The sequence below is a fragment of the Dermacentor andersoni genome, chromosome 1 (assembly GCF_023375885.2).
Source record: "Dermacentor andersoni chromosome 1, qqDerAnde1_hic_scaffold, whole genome shotgun sequence".
In the NCBI taxonomy this organism is placed as follows: Eukaryota; Metazoa; Arthropoda; class Arachnida; order Ixodida; family Ixodidae; genus Dermacentor; species Dermacentor andersoni.
Window position 1 is genome coordinate 301,037,044 of NC_092814.1, and position 21,825 is coordinate 301,058,868.

The 21,825-nt window shown below is 47.0% G+C and overlaps 1 protein-coding gene across 5 annotated transcripts in view; it reads left to right on the forward strand.

Moving 5' to 3' along the window:
- Positions 1-21,825, forward strand: part of LOC126547612 (uncharacterized) — a 92,343-nt gene that overhangs the window by 30,242 nt on the left and 40,276 nt on the right. For all 5 annotated transcript variants that reach the window (XM_050195506.3, XM_050195505.3, XM_050195508.3 and 2 more), the window contains 2 exons: positions 3,725-3,909; positions 8,178-8,277. In XM_050195506.3, coding sequence (XP_050051463.1) covers positions 3,725-3,909; positions 8,178-8,277 — 285 coding nt within the window. The remainder of the gene's footprint in view (positions 1-3,724; positions 3,910-8,177; positions 8,278-21,825) is intronic.

Genomic DNA, 21,825 nt, shown 5'->3' on the forward strand with positions numbered 1-21,825 from the left:
CTTGTCTACGGTGACGTAATCTTCAAAATTGACGTCCCCGAGAGCATCACCAAAATCAGTGCTGTCAAGCTCGCTTGTTTGACGCTTCCTCCGATGAAATTGCAGAGGCATCCTCCGAAGAAGCTGTTACAAAACCGCAAGCCCTGAAGCAGTTTGCGATTGTTTATTACTTCACACGATCCCATGCTCACGCTAACATGTGAATGGCACTGAGCAGGCTCACCTCGTATTTTGCGGAATTATTCATGCACAAAATCATGCGCTCGAGGAGGTGCCGCCTGTACAGGACTTTAACATTCTTGATGATGCCTTGGTCCATTGGCTGCAAAACAGCTGTTGTGTTTGCAGGCACAAATGTGAGGCGTATTGCACTTAAGGCTGGCACATTCACATGAGCACTGCAGTTATCCACAAGGAACAACACCTTGCGGTTCGAAGAAGCAAACTTGCGGTCCAATTTCGTTATCCAGCTCTTGAAGATTTCGGCCGTCATCCGCGCTTTCTTGTTCGACTCATAGTCCACAGGCAGTGTCTTTATGCCTTTAAAACACCTCGGCTTGGCGGCTTTCCTAATCACAAGTAAGCGACATCGTTCCGTGCCAGTCATGTTTGCTGCGATCAGCACCGACACCCTTTCCTTGCTGCGTTTGCCCCCAGCACAGTCGTCGTCCTTGAATGTCAGGGTATTCTCTGGTAGAAACCAATAGAAGACTGCAGTCTCATCTGCATTGACGATGGCTTCCGGTCTGTATTCACAGAGATATTCACGCAGCTTTCCGTCCTTCCACGTGGCGCATGTTTCCTGATTAACGGACGCTTTTTCACCACACACGCACTTAAAGACCAGGTCATGTCGATCTTGAAAGCGAAGTCATCGATCCCCAACATTGTTGCAAGCGTTCGGGCTTTCATCGCAACAATATCTCCGCTGAGAGGAAGTTTGTTGCTCCATGCCTCCCTAATCCAAACCAGCAGAGCCTTCTCCAGCTCTGGGTAAGCGGCGGTGCGCATTTGCTTCCGAGACGTCTTGAACTTGTCGTTCTCAAATGCATCCATTGTGCGCTTGTTCTTGATGTAGTTTGAGAGCGTGTTCGGCTTGATCCCGTACTTCCCGCGCTATGTCTTGTTTAGCGGCACCTCCCTTCTCAACTTCCTTCAAAACCTCTACTTTCGTTGCCAGGTCGAGCGTGCGATAAGAGCCACGGTTTGCCATGGCTATCAACGGTGCGACTATGTACAGTCAATTCCGAAGCGTAGGATCACCCGCGGAACAACCTAGCCAACGAGCTACACGCACAAGGGCCCTCGACCAACACACGCCACAGCACACGCCTCGACATACGCTGCAAGCCTAATCTCGCACAATCTCGCCACTGCCAGTATGCAGCGCTGCGTGCACCTATGGCATCCGCGTGGCCTCCGCGATCAGCTCCGGCGACACGCGGCAGCCGCTTCGCTGCCGGAGCTGATCGCAGAGGCTACGGCAGCCGTAGCAATGAATAATCGCGCCGCTCGAAGAAGGGCGGCGTTGCGGACGGCTGCTGTGGCGATGACACCAACGCGGAATACAGAGCTGTTGCATCACTTGAAAAAATTGCACATTCTACCAAAGAATGACAGTCACCTTGAGGATCCCGGCTGAAAATTAACTTCCAATTACACAATATTACTGGATGAGGACTTCGAATTATTGAGCGATTCCTTCCATAGGATTACATGCAAAACTGACGGGACCAGCACTTTACTTCTAATTAACCGAAAATTCCAATTAAGTGGCTTCGAATTATTGGGAGTCGACTGTACACTCTATGTAACTATGCCGTGTTCAGAAATTCTTCGATATACAGGATAATTTTGCCTCTGCCTACAACTTCGGGCGATGCTCGTGACAATGTACTATAACATAATGCACTAAAAAGGTGAACTATATCCGAAGGCCGTTCTATTGAAAATTCCGGTCACAATATGCTGTGAAAGGGGGAACTTCTTCTATAGTGCTTATGCTAACTTGGAGGCTCTGAAGGTAAAGCTCTGAAAAAAAAAATCTAAAGTAAAACAATGTTTTATAGTAGTGGTACTACGAACACACTATCTGCACGGCACCATGCTGTCTACCATTTTCCGGACACAAGCTACCCACAAATTGGTTTCCCACGGTTTTTATGCACAATGGCAAGAATGCTGTTGCTGAAAAAATGGGATCAAGCAATAGCTCTGCCGTTGTGGCCAGTTTCCCACCGTTCCAGCCGACTCGAGTGTGTTGCCACTGACACAAACATTGGCTACAATTTATCACACGAGGTAACGGTCACTACAATAAATTGATGCCTTAATTTTATTTTCAGTTATGAGCAACTGCCAAATCGTTAGCATGAACGCGAGTTTTGATGCGAGGCAAGTGCAACTGGGAGTCCGCGTCTGGCCGTAGATTCTGCTGCCCTGCATGCGAGGCGGCTCGCAGCCTGGATGCTGTGAATAGCAGCCCACTTTCTTTTCTCTGCGAATTGGTTCGATTTGAAGGGAGAAAGTTCTCAAAACAAAGCATGTTGTGATTGTCAGCAGTTGTATTATTTGAGGTGCAGTCTGCTGTGGCTTCGAAGCAAAGCGGACTAGGCCTAACGTCGCCTTCTGCACCTACTATTTGCCACTGAGCCGACAGCGGTGGGCTGTGGTGAGCTGCTTGCACGGTTGTCCCCCAAAGTCATTTTTAGCCTGGGGAAGGATGCGACTGTGGGGAATGTGCTGCTAGTGTGCGTCTTCCTTAAAGCTGGGAATTTTCACACTTCAAGTGACCAGAAAAGGTTCTGGGCAGTGCACACCACTGCAACTAGAAAGCACTAAAAAATGAATGATGGGCTTGTCGGTCCCACACCAGCTTCTTGTGACAAGAATTTAGCTGCGCATTGCGGGACTAGTTAACAGTTTATTGAAAAGGAAGTATTACATTGTATTCTCAAGGAACAAAACACCTGGAGCGAGCTTTTCGAACTTCTTCAGGAAAAGAAAAAACAAATTTTAAATACTTTGTTAGCTGTGATGTCGTACTAAGTGTACCAGAACTGTCATTCAGGCACGAAATTCAGAAAGGGAAAGTTTGACCTTTATTTTCGACACTAATAACCAAACTTTGTCTGGCATACTGATTCTGAGAGAAATTTACCACATCAGACATAACTCTATTTAGTGTTCCTATAAAGAGACACTAAAGAGAAACACTAAATCAGTTTAGGCTAAAGAATTATTCCCAAACTTCTTTTCATCAATTTTTCTAAAAACTGATTATTATAAGAGCAAATGAAGGCCCCACTTCAATTTCTTGGAATTTAGTGCCAGAACCCCAGCACCATTATTTCAGTATGATGTAAGGGATTTCAAAGTATCTTTCCATATTTGGGCTGTCAAGGTGCAGTAAAAGTTTGCAAAGTTCAGTCTTTGGCTCCTTTAGAATGCAGTGTAGTCCATCCTTGCCAACAAACAATTAACCAGGCTTGAGCAGATGCTATCAAAACCTACATCACTGCAAGCTGGTGTAGGAACTTCAACGCAGTGTATCGGTCTTCTTGGGCCTTGCCCAAGCCTCCAGTCACGGTAAGAGGGGATTTTTTTTTAGGTATTATAGAAGTGTAAGTTATTATTTGTTCAATTATTAGGTTTCTTTAAGAACCCCAGTGGTTAAACCCCTGTCACTGAGCAAGAGGAGTAAACAGTGTGGCTTATTTTTCAGGGAGGTGGAGAAGATGGTGCACAACCTACAGGCAAACCAACAGCCAAGTCTGGTGCTAAAGTACCTGCCAAACCAGGCGCCAAGGCGTCTGGATCTAAGGCTTCTGATCCCAAATCTCCCACCAAAGGTGCGGATGGCAAGGGACAAACCGGAGGTCGGGCAGCTGACAAGGCTCGTCAAGAAGGGTGATGAAGCATTATTTTTATTCCAGCAACAGCTCTGCCCACATTGTATGGAGTAGTAGTTGCATGCCGCAATAAATTTCCTTGTTACGAATCTTGCGGGATCGTATAGAATATGCATATTGCTGGGAATACACTGCAGATCGGCAATAAAAATGCTTAGAAGCATCCTCAGCCTGCCATTGCTTTTAGTCTGAGTTCTCGCTAATATGTGATCAGAAGTCTGTCTTGAACAGTGTTTTTTTTTTTTTTTTGTTCCAGATCAGTATAAACACATTCACAAATACACTGCTTACAAAGGCAAGCAGTTCATGTGGTTTAACCCGTCTGTTCTTAACCCTCAAATCCTTAAATTAATTTGCGAGTTCGTAGTATAACGCCTTCAGTCACCATGTGCAACGTGTATGAGACTTTTTTTTTTCCATTTGTCTAGTTGTGGCATGGAAATAATCATGGACATTAAGTTTAAGGTAGACTGAGCACTCTGATTACTTTAAGTGGCTCCATTTCACTTCAGAGTGCAGTGTACTGCGACAAACGACCACTGGCATGTTTGACGGGATGTTCGATGTGCAGCGTTCTGTTGGCAATGGCCAAAGAAATTTTTCTTGTCTTGTAATGCTCGTACCAATCACTAACTTGTGAATGGGCTTTGAGCTAAAGGTTCAGTTCTAACTAGTATATATATATATATATATATATATATATATATATATATATATATATAAAAGCAGCATGACTGACTGGAGAATACATAAATATTTAATCACTCTCCAATTGCGATGACCTACTAGAAAATGCAGTCCTACCACTGTGGCTTGTTTTCAGGGCAGTCTTTAACACTTTCACATAAAATTACTTAAATTTGATACATTTATTTACACTGCTATAATTCATGACTTAAGGGGATAACGGCATTTTATAATAACCAATAATGTATGGTTGCACAAGGTTTGTTATGAGCGTTCTTAAACTGTGGTTAGCATGCCACCAGGGGCTCTCAAAGTGAACCAGTTCATGTAGGTCCTGAGAGGCCACTGTAAAGATGACATAGGTTTTTTTTCAGTGATCTTCCACTGTGGTTATCAATATGGCATTCTGCCACTGGGCACGAGGTCACGGGTTTGACTCCTGGGAGGCTGCCGTGGGACATTTTCATGAAGCCAAAAATACAAACATGCTCACATACTTGTATTTAGTTGCAGGTTACGGAAATCAAAGTGGTCGAAAGTGGCCGCTAAGGCATCTCGTAACCTACCCTGTGCAGTTTTGAGGACATTTAAGGCCCACAATTTTCATTTTACGAGGGCGAATGTGAGAGTCTTAGCCCCCTATTCTATTTTTTAGCCAAATTACAGCTGTAAAGGGGAGGTCAACATATCCATTCCCAGCAGTAATGGACTGGCTTTATCTGCCGGTAGTTGCATAGCACAGTGCTGCTGTCGGTTGTTGAAGACTGCGTCTGTGCTTCACATGTCCATTGTGTACAAACGAAGTGCGATTCATTTTCTATGGAGCAAAAGATGAATACCTATCGAAATCCACAGGGAAATGCAGCCCATGTATGGGGAAAGTTGTCTCGTTTTAAGAAGTGTGCAGTGGTGGTGTTGAGAGTTCGCAAAAGGCCGTAAGTGTTGCATGACGATGAGTGTACTGGGAGGCCACGTGTGCCGCTGACTGATGACAGGGGCATCTCAAGTTTAGTTCAGCGTTGGGACAAATATCTGCACCGGTGTGGAAAAATAGTGTAAGGTATGTGGAATAAATAGTACATATATTTGTAATGACTTGTATGTACCTGATTTTGGTTAATAAAAAATAGGGGCAAAGACTGATTCGCCCTTGTAAGTACCATTTGTGGAGCTGCACCCTCTACATTGATGCAGGTCCAATTGAAAACAAGAAATAGGTGTGTGAATGTTCAACCACATCAGAAACTTTTGCTCTCTTCTAAACCTGTCGTCTCTACCTATCATCTCTACTAGTCTTAATTGTCCTAGTACAGTTGAACCTCAGTATAGAGAACTCTCATTCAATGATGTAAACTTAAAATTTGGCTGGCCATGCTTTATTTCAGAGCAGTATTCTGCGGTAGCAAAACAAAACGTTGAGGCAATATTGGCTAGAGCATATCGAATATTTGTTTACTTGCATTTTGGGGTATTAATTGTGGTATCAAAAATGTCAAATAGTACTTGGCAAGCGCAGCTTGAAGGAGCACGTTCTGAATGCACATGCATGTTGTGGCCAACAGCTTGGCTTGGCTAGCCTGCAGCCCGCAAGCCATGCACTGAGGTTCCCCGGTGATTACTCCAACAGCGTGGTTGTATATTAATACAGGTGCAAAGCATGTGTAATTTATCATCTACTTGATGCTTATTGGTACAGCAAGCAAGCAGTGGGTCATGAAAATTGGTGGGGGGGAGACATTGCTGGTCGATTAAAGCATCGGTTCTCGAAGTGGGTTCTGCAGGCCCCTCTTCAGGGTTCCTTGAGCCACTGATAAATTTTCCCTGGTTCTGCGCTTGCCAAATGGCTAAGACGGCGAACTATGCGCATTTCTGCCATTTGCAGATAGGTGCTGTTGGCGTGCGTGCTGACGCATACATCGGAGGATTAAAAGTTAAATGCACGCAACAGCACAAGCCAGCTGGTTCTAGTACGGTAGCTCAGCAAGTGTGGAGCACCGCAAATGTGCACGACTCAAAAAAGCAAAAATGGCGCTAGCGTCCAATCGAAACGAAGTGGCGGAGTCTGCATAGTCATCAGCGGAAATCGCACGTGATATGTGACTGACAGCAACACCGGAACGCTTCGTGCTTAATTGTCCCCTCAAAGCCTTTATTCTTGCGTTTATCGCAGCACATAAAACCGCATTGGTGGCTAGTTGCGTGCCTTCATAGTCGCCATCCATGATCGCGTCGATAGCAACTACGCTTTGATCCGCACTTGTTGCAGCAAACGGTGCAAAGTTGTCAAAGGTGAAGAGTGCTAGCTATATCGCAGTGGACATACGATTTGTTGGTGACGAGCTCACTGGCAAAAAAATGATCCGGATGTGCGCGCAGTATTGGAAAACGTCTCTGATGAAGACGCGCGCCGGGGCTGTGCTGTGTAGGATGCTGCAAGGCCTTTGCTGCTGCGAGTGCCGATCAGTCACTTGAGAATTGCAGCTTCTGCACTGCTTTTGTGCAAAATAGAAACAGGATTTGCTGATTTATTCAGCAAATAAAGGCGTGTTGATGTAGTAAGCATTTGGTTTGTTTTCTTGATACCCTCGACAATTCGACATTCGGTTAATTCGGACATTTTTTTCGGTCCTGTAAAATTCAAATTGACGATGTTTTACTGTGCTGAGGGTAGAGTTGGCACCAATTCTCACCTCTTTTGATAAAATGTTATAAGTGTCCTCGTGCGATAAGCACTGAAAACTTTCATTCTTTTTTGGCATGCCTTGGTTGCGATGCTGTCTTCTCCTGGCTCATAGCAATTGCACCCAGTTTGGACCACGTGGGTGGCACGTTGCCGTCAAAGTAGCCTGCACTACACCACCATTGGCCCCAAACTTGTTACGTGCTGCGCCTAGCCTTTCTATTAGGGGTAGGCCCTTGGCGCTTCATGGAGCTTAGCAGGGTTCCTTGGGACTAACATGCTTGAGAAACTCTGCATTAGAGGCATCACGCTTGTTTCTTATGCATAGATTTGTTGGCAATTTTTTTTCCACCAATGTCAGCATATATACTTGTGTTGAATATTGGATATATGTACGAAGGTATTTTCATGTCGTATGCGACATCTATATTAACATTTGACCGTGTCACTGAATTTTATACAGCTATAATGAAAGCAAGAATGTCAACTTTGAGGCATTATCGATTTCAGTGCAACTAAAATTCATTCACCGAAAGCTTAAATTGTGTATTGTGGTAGCGAAAAATGTCAAATTCTCAGCAAGGGCAACTTGCATTGGCATTGCGCATGTGATGTGACATTTAGCCAGAAACTTCATACTTGCAACAAATTCGGCAAGGGAAAATTATTTTTCTGGTTTTGTTGCCTGTTGGCAACACTGGTCCATACATGGTTAATATATAGTCAACAAATTCAGTTATTGGATACAAATTTTTAGCGTTTTCACACAAGCTGTGTGTGTGTGGGTGGGTGGGTGTGTGTTTGTGTATATATATACAATTATATTTGTGGCTTCGACTGTAACGTTTTGCAAATTTATAGGTTGGCAAGTCTGTGATACCTTTATATATCTTATGCAGGATGAGGAAAGGCGGCCAGAAGGATAAGGGCTGGTGTACAGTTTGTGAGGTGCACTTTGATGGCAGTTTCCTTGACCATCGCAGAACTGAGGAACACAAGGTAGGCCATTTTGATACCAAATTGTGCATTATGCGAGTATATGTAGTGCAGTTCAAACTTGCGTTAAAAATGCACCATCATTCCACTTAACAAAACATCATTTTATGCATTGGAGCACAAAACTAACTGGAACACCAATGCATTTCTCCGTGAAGTTCGGGAATTATCTTTAAGCTAGTGCCATCCTGACAATTTGTTCCACGTGGATCTGCCTTGCGAACTCCCCGACTAGAATTTGTAAATTGCAATATGTGCCATAACGTAATTAGTTACAAGCTTAATTAGTGGATATTTGTTAATTAGTCCATTATGCATTTCAGATTTTTGTGCAAGTGTTGTCTGTCTCTTGAGGTAGACCAGCTCATGGACTAGAATTGTGCTATCTGCCATAGGAATTTAAAAAAAAAATTTTGAGTGTTCACTGAAACACCTGGTATACTGCAGTTGCATGAGACAAAATACTGGTTACGATGCAGTTGCTGGAAAATGGTGCAGACTGGTGAGAAGGGTTCTCATTGAGGTGCGCCGGCTGAGAGGGGAGTGAGAAGGGCTATGCAGAAAGGGAGACTCTCAGTGAACGAACAAGGAAGGTAAAAAAAATAAAATAAAAAGAATAAAGCTGCGGCGGTAGTGTGCTGGGCAGCAAAGCCTCTGCTCTGGCCGCTTGTAAGCGGTGTGTGGGAGAACCGTTTTGACAACAAAAAGGAGGGTGTGGGCGACAGCTCACATGGTGGCAACTTTGTTCATGGCCTCCATGTTCTTGTGGTTCGAAGTTGCCGTTCTGCGTTGGTTCTATAGAGAAGGGGGTGGTGGGCTGTGGGAATTCCGAAAAATCAGTCGGTGATTCTTAGTCTATCGGCTTCATGCGAGTACGGCAGATCGTCAGATGTTTAAGGGGGGAGGCTATCCTGGAGACCGAGCTTTTTTATTTTTTAAGATATCCAGATGAAACTTTCAGGGTACGTTCACACCACCGAACTATGAGGAACTGCAAAGTTTTATGAAGATGTGATTCATGTATATGCCTGAGGAAGAGCCTGGAGAAATGCCAGGACATCGTAGGAAGCTGAAATTCACTGTGATGATCCCTTGATAGATATCCCAGGGGGCTAAAGAGCCCTTTTCTTTAATTTCACCCCACAAAAATTTTAAGGCGACTTTGAATTTGATGTAGCCAATAATGACCACATTCATCAAAAATTAATTGCTTATTATAAATTAACTGCACCAGCTTTCAAAAAAGAAGCCTGTTACCCCCGGCAAAGTCATTCAGGAACAGAATAAAAAAAACGGCATACAAATATGAAAAGCCGTTCTTGAGAGATTGCCTTCCCTAGCACCACTACAGTCAAACCCGGCTATGTCGAACTCGCAAAAAAACGCCGATCAGTTCGATATAGAGCATAATTCGATATAAGCCTGCTAAGTAATTGGATGTCATAAAAGCACATACCATTTATAAAATCACTTTATTGACGAAACTAGCTTAGTTTTGCATAAATTAGTCCTGCATTTTCTTCTGCTTGAGAAATTTCGCTGCCTGCGACGCACGCACTTCCCCACGTTGTCTAAGGAGTCGGTGCAGCTGAGGCCGCAACCTTCCGTATTCGCACAGAAGCACCGGACTAATGCTAGTGCACCAATCACTTCGGAGGATGTGGGCAAAGGACCGTAGTTGCTTTCCTCAATGTGCCTATTTTCATTTGTGCTCGGTACGACGTCGGCGATGTAGACTTCGTTTCCTGGCTCTACCGTGGTCGCGACACCATCATCTGCACTCACAAACTCGTCCACCGTTCATTTGAATGTCCCGGAAGTTTTGACAGCTCGCTCCAAACTTCGGCAACACCGGCAACGGCTTCGTCGCATTCATCAGAATTTACAGTCATCACCGAGCACGCGGAAACCGGCACGTATGAAGAACGCCTCGTACACGGCCGTGCGTACGCGTCGGGCGCCATGGGCACCGGTTTGCGAGTCTTGCCACTTTAGCCCTAATCGTGCTGAGAGTGGCGGAATCTTGCACGCTGCGGGGACGTCCAATTTCTCATCGCGTTCGACGCGATTTATGATTTCGAGCTTCACGACGAAAGGCGAATTCTGCCGCTTCATCACGGCAACACTGCGGGAGAAGGCCCACAAGGCGCAAACACGATAAACCAGAGAAGCAGCCAGACAACTCGCACTTTCGCCATCTTGCACGAAGAGAGCACAAGAGCCTCTGATTGGCTGTCTGAGCAAGCACTGTAGGCGGGCCAGGATCATTTTTTGCTGGGGAGTGTCGATAGATAGTGATCTAAAGAAAGGAAGGATGCTTGATTCTGCAACCCGTGAGGGAGCACGGCGAAGCGTCGTCAGGGGAGAGGGAGTGGGAAGTGAAAGATGATGGAGAAATAGGGAGGACAATAGACTCCTCTATGCGCGACAGGGGGACTGTCGACGGCTCACCCGAACAGCCCGGGGCAGCGCGGTCATGGTAGGGAGAGCGGTTGGATGGAGCCGCGCCGCCGGGTTTTCCCGCTACCGCGAGGGAAAGCCAACTTCAGGGGGCACTTTTCCGCCGCTTGACGTTCGATACATCGGGAGTCGCTGCAATATTTGTTCGATGTAAGCGTAATTTTTGCTATATATACTCATTGTAACTACCGTATTTACTCGCATAATGATCGCACTTTTTTGTCAGAAAAAATTGACGTAAATTCAGGGGTGCGATCATTACGCGGGTTAAATTTCCCGCAAGAAAAAAATTTTTTTTTGTCCCCCGTTTGATGCGGGTGCGGGACACCAAAACAAAAATGGTGGCCGGCTGAGCAAGCCGAAACCGCCGAACGCGATCTTTTTTTTCTTCTCGTGAGTACATTACATTCTCGTGAGTACATTACATGCATTGAAACAGTCTTTTCCGTATCAGTAATGAATAACATCGTTAATATCGACAAGTTTGCGGCAATAACGTAGCCATGTCCACCTTGAAGGGGCAGAAACAGATGGGCGCGCTTAGCTGCCAGTGACAGAAACACATGGCGGGCATGCTGCAGAAACTGCGGCATCTGTCTTCACTACTATCCTAATACCGCACGTTTGCGCTAAGGGTGGGTGAATATCTTAGCTGTGTTACAAGCGTTGGCGTATGAATAAGGTACACTTTTAACGTATCAGTGTAAACGTGGCTACTATCGTTGCCGCTTGCGATTTGTTGCTTGCCCACGAGTGCAGATGAGAAGAATCGAAAGGCGCCTTTTTTGTTGTTGACCACAACCATTATAAAGCCTACACATAATAAAGGAAAGTTTGGTTGTACCTCTTTTTGTCATGGAAGTGCGGAAAGTGATGAAAGTAATGAAATGAGGCATCTACTTAAGGGGGGACACTGTTTTTCAAATAATGTGCATGATGTTTTCCATCAATATTCATGAAACTTTCCATTCTTGTTAAGACTTTTGTGCTGATTTCAAATATGTAATTATTTTTACAATAGGCCATTTAGTTCTGAAGGTAAATGAAATTCATTGTTCATAATTTGCAGAAACAATAGGGGAAGAAAACGCGCTACGAAATTCATATTGGCACATGCCTGGGTACTAGAAAACATAAGGAACACAATGGTAGGAATACTATTTTGATACATCAAATATTACTAATTTTATAGCAATTCAATCTTTACTGTTCGAATTGTGGCTACCCTACTGTCTGATCTAAAGCAGAATTGAAAATTTTTAAAGCATAAATTCGAAAATCTGACCCTACCACTGTGTACTTTGCACACTCAGCTACAAGCCACAACAAAAATTATGGCTCTATCTGCTTTGAAGGCAGAGATATCACCGCTGCAAATCAGCAACAAGTCAAAAGTCGGTGTTTTGAGAAAACGAGAAAAAAGGAATACATTCACTTTTAATCAAAAGTACAGAAATAATTTTGCATTATTTTGCAGTGAAAGTGGCTAAAAGCCACCAGGAATGTAGTCCCTCTGACCACGGCCACCCAAATGCGGCAAAAACATCGTTTAGCACCTTTCGCCGATTCCCGGTGGCTTGCACCGCGCGCGCGGCAAGGTTGTCGTTCACGCGGGTCGAGCTTCACGCCGACGCGATATCGCTGTAACACGCGCACGTGATAACGATCTTTATGGCAAGGCCAGATTACCGATCGTTTTTGCCTCCTGCGACGCTGCCGCCGCACACATTGCACTTGACAAACGACATCAGTGCGTTCACTGAGTCCTACTGAGGAAAGCGAAGCCTGCCTCGGCGTCGACTGGCGCGGCTGCAACGCCGTTGGCGCGAGTGAGCAAATCCAACACCCGCTTTGTTGCTGGCGTTGACGCAAGAACTTGAAGTTTTTTTGAGCATTCATCTCCCTCTGCAACAAATCCGCACGCTGCAACATTGCAGTGTCACGCGGAACGCGGCCGCTGTCCGTAACGATTTCACTCATTTGTGAGCTGGCTAGGCCTACTTCGGCATCGTCCGCGGCTTCGGTATCATTTGCGGTTGGCGGCGAGCTACTCTCGATGCTTTCAGAAGGAATGGAGCGCTTTTGAAAGTTATAAGCTGATCGCTTCTTCGTTTTGCTGAACTTGTGCCTCGTGGCGAACTTCCCCGGAGGATCGGACATCGTTCGGCATGTGCCAACAAACCTACGAGACGCGCCGTCGCGTCGCCTGCGGAGTGGAGCAGACGATGGGAACCTCGCGCAGCCAACCACAGCACGCGCTTTTGGTCACGTGCGCTAGACAACGAATCGAATCGCGCGTTCGGGCTTTTTTTCCTCCCCGGATTTCAACGTCACTGGCGCACCGACGGAGTCACCTTTGGCGGGAAATTCAAGGAGGAAAGCTCCTCTTTCCAACGAGACCAAGATGGCTGCGATCACGCGCATAGAAAGAGAGCTACGCGCCGCGATAAAAAGGGCTGTTTTTGCGCGGAATTCAGCTCACAGTGATGTTATAAATTGATATTGCGGACGAAATACTCTTCCCTGAGATTCGAAACTTGGTGAATAAAAGGAATATTAGCTGTAGATATAGAAAATTTGGTTTTCGAAAAATCGGTTTTTTCGCGATTTTTTCGCCGCAAAGAGCCGTGTCCCCCCTTAAGGGGGGATGAGGGGATCGGAACTAACTTTTTCATTTTTTATCTTAGAGTGATGAAATTTGGCATACAGGTTCGAAATAGCATCAAACAGACAGCTGCAAAGTTTCACAATCATATCTTCAGTAGTTTTTATTTTATCATTATTTATATATTGCTCACATGTTGCTTGCTCGTGGAAAGCCTAGCGTGACAGCAAAATGGGTTATGGGTCTGTAAATGTTTTTAATAGTTACTAAGAAGTATAGTCTAAGTCAAGATTCTCTTAATTTCTTTTTAAATTTCTCTGCTCTTCTTCTGAACGATATAGTATGCACCTTCTCTTTATGTTTAGAATGTATCATGCTCCAATTATTGTGTAATAAAAAAATGGTGAGCCTAAATGGTAAATCTGAGACTGTCTTGACATAAGGCACACTTCACCAATTGCAGCAAAACAAACAGGATTAAAATCCGTGCTCCCATTGCCGTGCTATGCTTTCCACGAGCGAGGTGATAAGCTCAAAACAAACTTTTGAGAAAACAAGCCTCAAAGTTCCATACTGGCACACACTGTCTAGAATGCTCCTGCATTGTAGAATTTGGTGTCCTTGGCAGCAGGTGACTTCTTAGCCCTCTGTCCTTTCAGGAGATGGACTTTGTGTGCCTTCTTCATTCGCTGGGAGTCTTTCTCGACAGCCCGCTGAAGAGAGAGGGCACCAGGGCGCAGGCCCAATGTTGTGCACAGGTCTGAATAAGCTTTCAGACTGCCCGAGTTGTACTTTGAAATTGCCTCGTGCACTGCTGTTTCCACAGCAAACAGTGAGGCATGCTGGTCTTTTGATACTAGTGACCATATCACTGAATGGAGACTCTCAGCCGCGTTTTGAGTTTTGCCTCCTCTGCACCGGGCCAGCAACTGAGGGTCTGAGAGGCGCTGGTACACAGGCAGGAGTGCTTCAGCAACTTTAGCTGAAAGCTTGTACTTGTGAGCTGGTGCTGGCTGCCCTTCTGCCTCAGCTGACCGGTGGTTGCACCAGCTAAGGGGGCCAGGGGGACACAGCTCATGATGGGGCTCATCATCTGTTGATGTGATGTGGTAGTACGTTGCCATTACTGCCCTTTGCATTTCCTCGACTTCCGAGTGGTTCCGCAGAGCAAGGCCATAGTAGTTTGTCAGTTTTTTGATGAGCTGCTGTGTCAGGCCCCCCTTTCCACCTAGTGGCTCTCCTTTCTTTGCCTTGGCCACCAAAGAGCGAAGTGCAGCCCCCATTCGTTTTTTAACATGATTTATGCAGTCCTCTTTAGATAGCTGCACAAAACCATAAACTTCTTCATCACATAGAGTGCGAAACATGCGGCTGTCCCCGTCACAAACTATGTTTGTGTAACGTAGATCATTTCTGCTCAAGGAGCGCCTGAAGAGCTGTAGTGCAGCCTCAACCTCCATTCTTCCAGAATTCACATCAGTGTTTTTCTGGCACTGGTGTTGCTGCTTCCATTCAGCATAGTTGGGGTCACTTTCTGCTGGCTGTCGGCTGCACCCAAGGCAGAAGTTGGACAGAACTATGCAGTCCAACACAAGCCCTGTATGGAAATCAATTATACAGCCTACGCCGGTATGGGAGCTGTGGCCGCGTGTCAACCATGTGCCATCATACACTACTGTAATGTTCTTTGAAAATGTTGTCTCCATTTCAGTGTACACCTTTTTCACTGCCTCTACAGCATCTGTGAAGATGTTGTGTGCAGCTGCCGCTGCGGCAGGCTTGAAAGTCTTTTTGAGGTGCCCATCATATGTTTTGTGGTGTAACCCACGATGCGAGACATTCATGGTGGCCCAGAAGTCATTAAGAGCAGTTGGTCCTTTCCCAATGCTCTTTATTGCTTGCATAGCTCTGATGTTGACCTCGAAAGCTCTAGAGCCGCTCTTCCTTTGTGAGGACCACTCAGACTGTAGGGTACTACCACAGGAAATGCATGAAAGTACCATCTTCACAGCTAGTCCCAGTTCAGTCTCGCGGTGCACTGCTAGGCCGGGCTGCTGACAAGTTGGGCAAAGCGGGGAACCAATCAGCGAGTTCAAAGCAGCAACTTGAACAAGCATAAACTCCTCTTCTGGAGGTGCGGGAATGGCATTTTCCTGTGAGCCAGTCAGCCCGAACTTGCGCTCCGTTGCTGAAACCGCGCGAAGCGATTCGCGAACTCTCGACGCTTGCAGTTCTGCAGTTTCCGCGGACACAAATCGTGTTTCCAGGTGAGCTTGAATAGTGCGACGTTCACTGGGCGAACAGTCAACACTGCGATGAGCGGCAAGGTCGGCCGCCGGCGCATCCGCGGCAGCGAGCGTGCGCCCGCGTTGCAGCTCCGTCGAAGCGCCGGAACTCGTCGATGGCATGGGACTGCCTTCACTGGCGGTTGTTGGCTGCGGAGACATCTCGGCGTTGAACGACACACCGCGGAAGCGCGTCTCCGATGCTCTGCAGTCGGGCGGCGATGACCGCTGCAAGCTCACTCCGTAATCTGTGCTGGACGAACTTGCGACGGGACGCTCGCGTACGGCGAGACTCACTGGCATGTCGATCGTCACCGGTGAAGTAACACTGCGCCCGCGCTTCGACGGCAAAAGATCATGGTTCGTCTCACTATCGCTGGCTGGTGCTCGACTCGGCGCAAGATCCCGCAGCACGTTGGGCGAGAGATCGCACAGCACGTTGGGCGCGTACTCCGCCGATTCTGAACGGACGCTCGGCTCGGCCGAACCACCTGCTGACAATCGCCGCTTCTTCCTTGCTGTGACGGGCTTGCGTTTCCGCTTCCCGTAGGCATGCTTCGTCCGGTACTTCTTTTCGAACGTGCGCGGATCCATTGCACGTGGCCGACGTCCTCGAAACACAAGAGAAGGAAAGTCCAGAAAGGCTTCCCAGCAGCGGACAAAAGCAGACGCTCCTTGCGCTCCTTGCCTCGGCCGCCATTATGGCGCGGCGTCGACCAATGAGGAGGCGCCTTACAACGAGCCGCGGCGCAGAGCCAATCGGGGCGCGGCAGCCATTGGCTGCTCCGTGCTGCCACTCTCCTGTTTTTCTTTTTTTGTGCGCTTGCTGGCTGGCAGGGAAGGAAGGGAAGGGCTGGGACAAAGAGTCAAAGAGTCGGGCTTTCCAACGATACCAAAATGGCGGCGCTCCGTGGCGGGAAAGCCGAGCAGTCGCGCGTTGAACTTCGCGGCTTTTTCGCGATTTCGGGCGGATTTGTGGACGCCGGCACCGACAAATATATTTATTTTAAGTGCTTAGAGTTTGTTTTTCGGTGAAATATTTCAGTACAAGATAGAAATGATGCTGTAGATTCTGAAAAGCGTACTTTTCAAAAATCGATTTTTTTCGCGAAAATCGCGATCTGATCCCCGCTTCCCCCCTTAAGAGTGTTTGGTGCGTGCAGACCGCCTGGTTCGTCTTGAATAGTCGTTCGCGTAGCATTCAACAGATGGTAAGCGCAATCATTATTAGCTAGACTTGGCACACGACATATCGCTGCGGCAAGTTCGGGGTGCGATCATTACGCGGGAAATTAAAAAAAAACTAATTTTGACGTCAAAATTCAGGGGTGCGATCATTACGCGAGCGCGATCATTATGCCAGTAAATACGGTATACCGTGACCAGAAATTGTTCGATATATAGAATAATTCGATGTAAACGGGTTCGATATAGTCGGGTTCGACTGTACTAGCGAAAAAATCCATTCCGAGAAAACGGGCCTTAAAGTTGAACATATGTGTTTTTTTATTAGAAAGCTCCTGCAGAGCTTCTAATTAGCTCTTGCGGCTCCAGGCACACTCAGTGTGTCAGATTTTCGACTGGCGACAGCCGAAAGCACAGTTCCGCCGCCGAAAAGTGCCTGTGGAAGATTGGAAGTTCGATGCTCGTACAAGATGCATATCGCTCTGTGTGCACCGAACATCTGCATTGTCTTGGGCTGTGCCGGCATAGCGTGTAGCGAAGAACTAGCGAAAAAAAAAAAAAAAACCTGAGCAAATAATCTAAAAGATAGCACAAGGCGATGAGCAGCTCGCAAGCTCATGTTGAAGCAGACGGGGCAAGGGGTAACAACGACGCGAGCGCGGCGGGTGTGGCATCAAAGGGAGCAGCCACCGCCGCCTACGGAGCTGCCAATGGCAGGCGCGCTTTAGCCCGCGGGATTTGAACGCGCTGCTCCGGCCAATCAACGCTCCGCATCACATCGCGGGGAAACGTCAATAGCGCCTCAACCGCGCCGATGATGCCATTTTGCAAGGCGGCAAAACAGAGACAAAGAATTCAGGGTCAAAACGACACCAAGATGGCGCGGGCAGGCCGCATGGGCCGGGAATGGTGCGTGCGCGAAATTTGACTTCATTTCGGCATTTGTGCGGGTTTAGTGGGCCGCGGTAACCTCAAAAGTAGCGTTCTATTTTTGTACTTTACGGTTGAATTAGGTGCTGATAATTACAGAACAGGTAGTTTATGAGACAACCCAAAAATATGGTTTTTAAAAAATCGACTTCTTTTGCGATTTTTCGGTTTTCAAGAACCGCGTCCCCCCCTTAACCCTTTGAGGGTCGAATTATTTTGAAAAAAACTTTCCCAGGTGGTCAAATTACTTTATTGCGGATCTTGTATGTACAAAATGTATAAAGTCGGGAATAAATAGTAAAACAAAAATTAGGAACAGTATTTTGGTGTCGGCATCACTGAGAACTGCAATATGTTCAGTAGTATTTCAGAGTGTGGTACTCCTTAAAACACTGTTCTACGCACAGCGCCTTATCGCAGTCTGCACACCTGAAATGCATGTATGTTCTCCTCTTGGATTGACCAGTTGTGTTGGCGCACACATGACATCTTCTCTGCGTGCGGCTGCCTTGGGCAGAGGTCTGAGGCACCCTCTCGCGTAAGCGCGTTGCCGCAGAGAGCGAGAATACCTCGTGCGCGGCGGTGATAAACAAACTAAGAGCAGCGCCAATCAAGATAGAAATCAACTTCCGCCGCCCCTGTGAGAGCCTGCCGACAAAGAGAAAAATCACGTTTCGCGCGCCTCCGTTGCGATCACGCGGCGTAACCGAAACCGCAAAAGCGCGTTGCCGCTGAGAGCGAGAATACCTCGTGAACGGCGGTGATAATAAGGTAAGAGCAGCGCCAATCAAGATAGAAATCAGCTTCCACGACCCCTGCAAGAGAGTGCCGACGAACAGAAAAATGACGTTTCCCGCGCCTCCGTTGCGATCACGCGGCGAAACCGAAACCACAAAAGGGGTGTTGCCGCAGTCTCCGCGACGCGCTCAAGCTAGAAATCAGTTCTGTTTATCTCCCCAAGAAGGTAGCGCAAATTTCAAACGCTTCTTGTAAGACCTGAGAGGTGGCAGCACCTCCCAGTAAGCACGGATAGTCATTATGGCACGAAATTTCATACGGAGGTTCGAAACCGTACCCGTACGGCGCAGACCTTGCGGGACAGAAAACCGCCGCCGTACATGTACGGCTAAAACCTTCAAAGGGTTAACCTTTCAAAATTCTTGCTGTGCCCATGCTGAGCCTTAGAAAAATGTTGTCTTCGTTATAGTGCGGTATCCCTTGTAGTGCGGATATTTGCAACCGTGGCCACTTACGTTACACCGTAAAAACCCGCGTATAATCTGAACCTGCATATAGTATGAGGTGAAATTTTCGGGACATGAAATGAAAAAAAAAAAAAAAAGTTTATCAGCGTGTAATAAGAGTTGGGAAAACTCGAGGAAAGCATTTATTAAAATTTCACTCCGCCCTTCAATCGCCGTCTTCCTCAGCTGCGCTTTCTTCGGATAGTTCCTTGTCGGACATATCTTGCCAGAGGTACTCATCCGCTGTGTCATTGAGCGCGTTTGAGGCGCCGTACTTCCTGAATGCGCGATGCACAAGGTCCTCTGGTATGCTGGCTCATGCGTCCACAATCCACTCGCATTGAGTGGCTGGCGAAGCCCGCTTCAGCCGCCCGGCCGATGTCACTGCCGGCTCACCTGAGCCCATCCAATCTGCGTGACACCGCTTGACTGCGTCCTTGAATGGCTTGTTCACGCAAGCATCTAAAGGCTGCAGCTGAGACGTCATCCCACTCGGGGTAACGACGAGTTCAGTGCTGGATTCACGTATCAGCTTCTTCACTGAGTCGGCCAAATGGCAACGAAATGCATCCAGCACGAGGATGGACGGGAACAAGTGTGCTGGGCCGCCTTTACCAGACGGACTTTATCCATTTGAGCACAAGATTCTCGTTCATCCAGCCGTTCTCATGGCATCTCACGACCACATTTTTTGGCAGCTCCTCACCTTTAGGCACTGTTTTGCACTTGAAGACGACATAGGGCGGGAGCTTGCGTCCGTCTGCCGTGCATGACAACATGACAGTAACTCGCGTTTTCTCGTTGCCAGTGGACGGGACATAAACTTGTTTAGAGCCCTTTTCGTGCTCGGTGAGGGGCGATGGCATGTCCAGATAAACCGGCGTTTGGTCAGCATTGCCGATTTGCCCTAGCTGGAAGTTCTTGGACTTGCGCTGCGAAATAACGTGGCGCTGGAAAGCCACAAGCGGCTCTTCGAATGATTCGGGCAGCTTTTGTGAAATTGAAGTTCGGCGGCGTAAGGAAAATCCAGTACGGCACATGCAGCGATAAATCCAGTGCTTGCTCGCTTTGAAGGCGGAGCTCGGTAGCCCTTTTTCTCTTGCAAGCTCCTTAGCTTGTGCCTGTATAAGCTCCACGCTCACAGCTAGATGCGCGGCTCAGTGTTGGCGTATGAACTACGTCAGGTCGAGTTCGATTTCTGGGAATGTCCCACTCTTCGGGCTGCGAAAGCTTCTTCGCGTTCCGCTGCACGCGAAAAAGGCTTCCTTCTGTCAATGCCACCCGTGAATGCTTCCCCCATTGACGGCAAACTGCCTCCTGGCCGCACTGTTGCCGATGTCCTGTGCAGCTAAAATAACCTTTCTCTTGAAAACAGCAGAGTACTGTTTTCGTGGTCCGGACATCTTAGTCTTTCAATGCGGAATAAAAAAAGATGCCCTTCGCGAAACATGGTTTGCACTGTGCTGCCAAGGCGCGCTCTCAACAATAAAGAAACGATGCTGTAGCCACGCAGCAATAACGAAACCAAGCCGTAGCCACGGAGCAGTAAGGAAGCCAAGCTGTAGCCACGCAACAATAACGAAGTCAAGCCATAGCCACGCTGCAATAATGAAACCAAAACTTCTAGTCCAAATTTCTGACTGCAATTTTTGTTTGGATCCACATATAGTACGAGGCGAAAATTAGGGACGCTAATAATGGGAAAGAACCTCGTATTACACGCGGGTTTATGCAGTAAGAGGGTGCGAATATTTGAATATCACTGACTCGAATACTGAACGTTCGAATAATTATATTTGCAAGTCGAATAACTGCTATAGTGCAGTCCACTTATGAAGATATCAAAAATAAAAAATCCGAACCATAACAGATCATTGCTATATCTGGATGGCGGCCGTTAAACATATCTTTGTAGCTCTGAAACCAAATTTGCCATTTGTGCTAAAAATAGGCATAGAAAATAAGCAGTGAAAACTAAAACGTTTATTTAAACCTCTAAAGAACTTGTCAAGCGTTACACGCACTGAAATAGTCAGAAATCTGCACTTGCTTTTGCAGGAGTTTGAGGTTCACAAATGCAGTGTGCGTCTCGTCCAGCTGCTGCGCGAACACTGGTGGCAGTAATTTAGCTTGCATGAAATCAATGAGCAACTTGATTGGGGTCGGTGTCAAAGATGGGCTCTTGTCAGTCTTGTCATCGCCACCATCGCACAACGCCGTTGTCTGTCGCGACAGTGATTGCCCCATCGGATATCTCTTCGCAGAACGAGGCAGCAGTGTCTGCACTAAGAATCTCCTGCATCGAAGTATCACCTGTTTAATCGTCAGTAGCGATGTGCTCTGAGAGCTCAGTAATGTCAGTAGCTTCCACTGTCTTGGTTTCACTACTATGGGGGTTTCGCCCTGGCGCAGAAATCCCATCTTTTCTGTTCATTGGCATGGCCCCTGGATGCAGCCATCATAATCGCAGTACTCCTGTCATACATCATACATCCGTGAGTTAAGGGGGGACGCGGGGATCAGATCGCGAAAATCGCAAAAAAGATCGATTTTTGGCAACGACGCGTTTCGGTATCTGCAATGCCTAATCTACATTGTATCAATATGGTTTGACTGAAAACGCACTAAAAGTGCCCGAAAAAAATTAATTTATCAGTGCGTAGGGCGAGAAAACAGCTTTAAATCGCGTAAAATCACCGCAGTTCGCGGAGCCCTAACTCGTCTTTCCCGCCACCGAACGCCGCCATCTTGGTATCGTTCGAACGCTCGAAGTTTCGCCATTCCGTTTCTGAATTCTTCGGTCGTCGCCATCTTGTAACAAACGCACAAACACAAAAGAAGC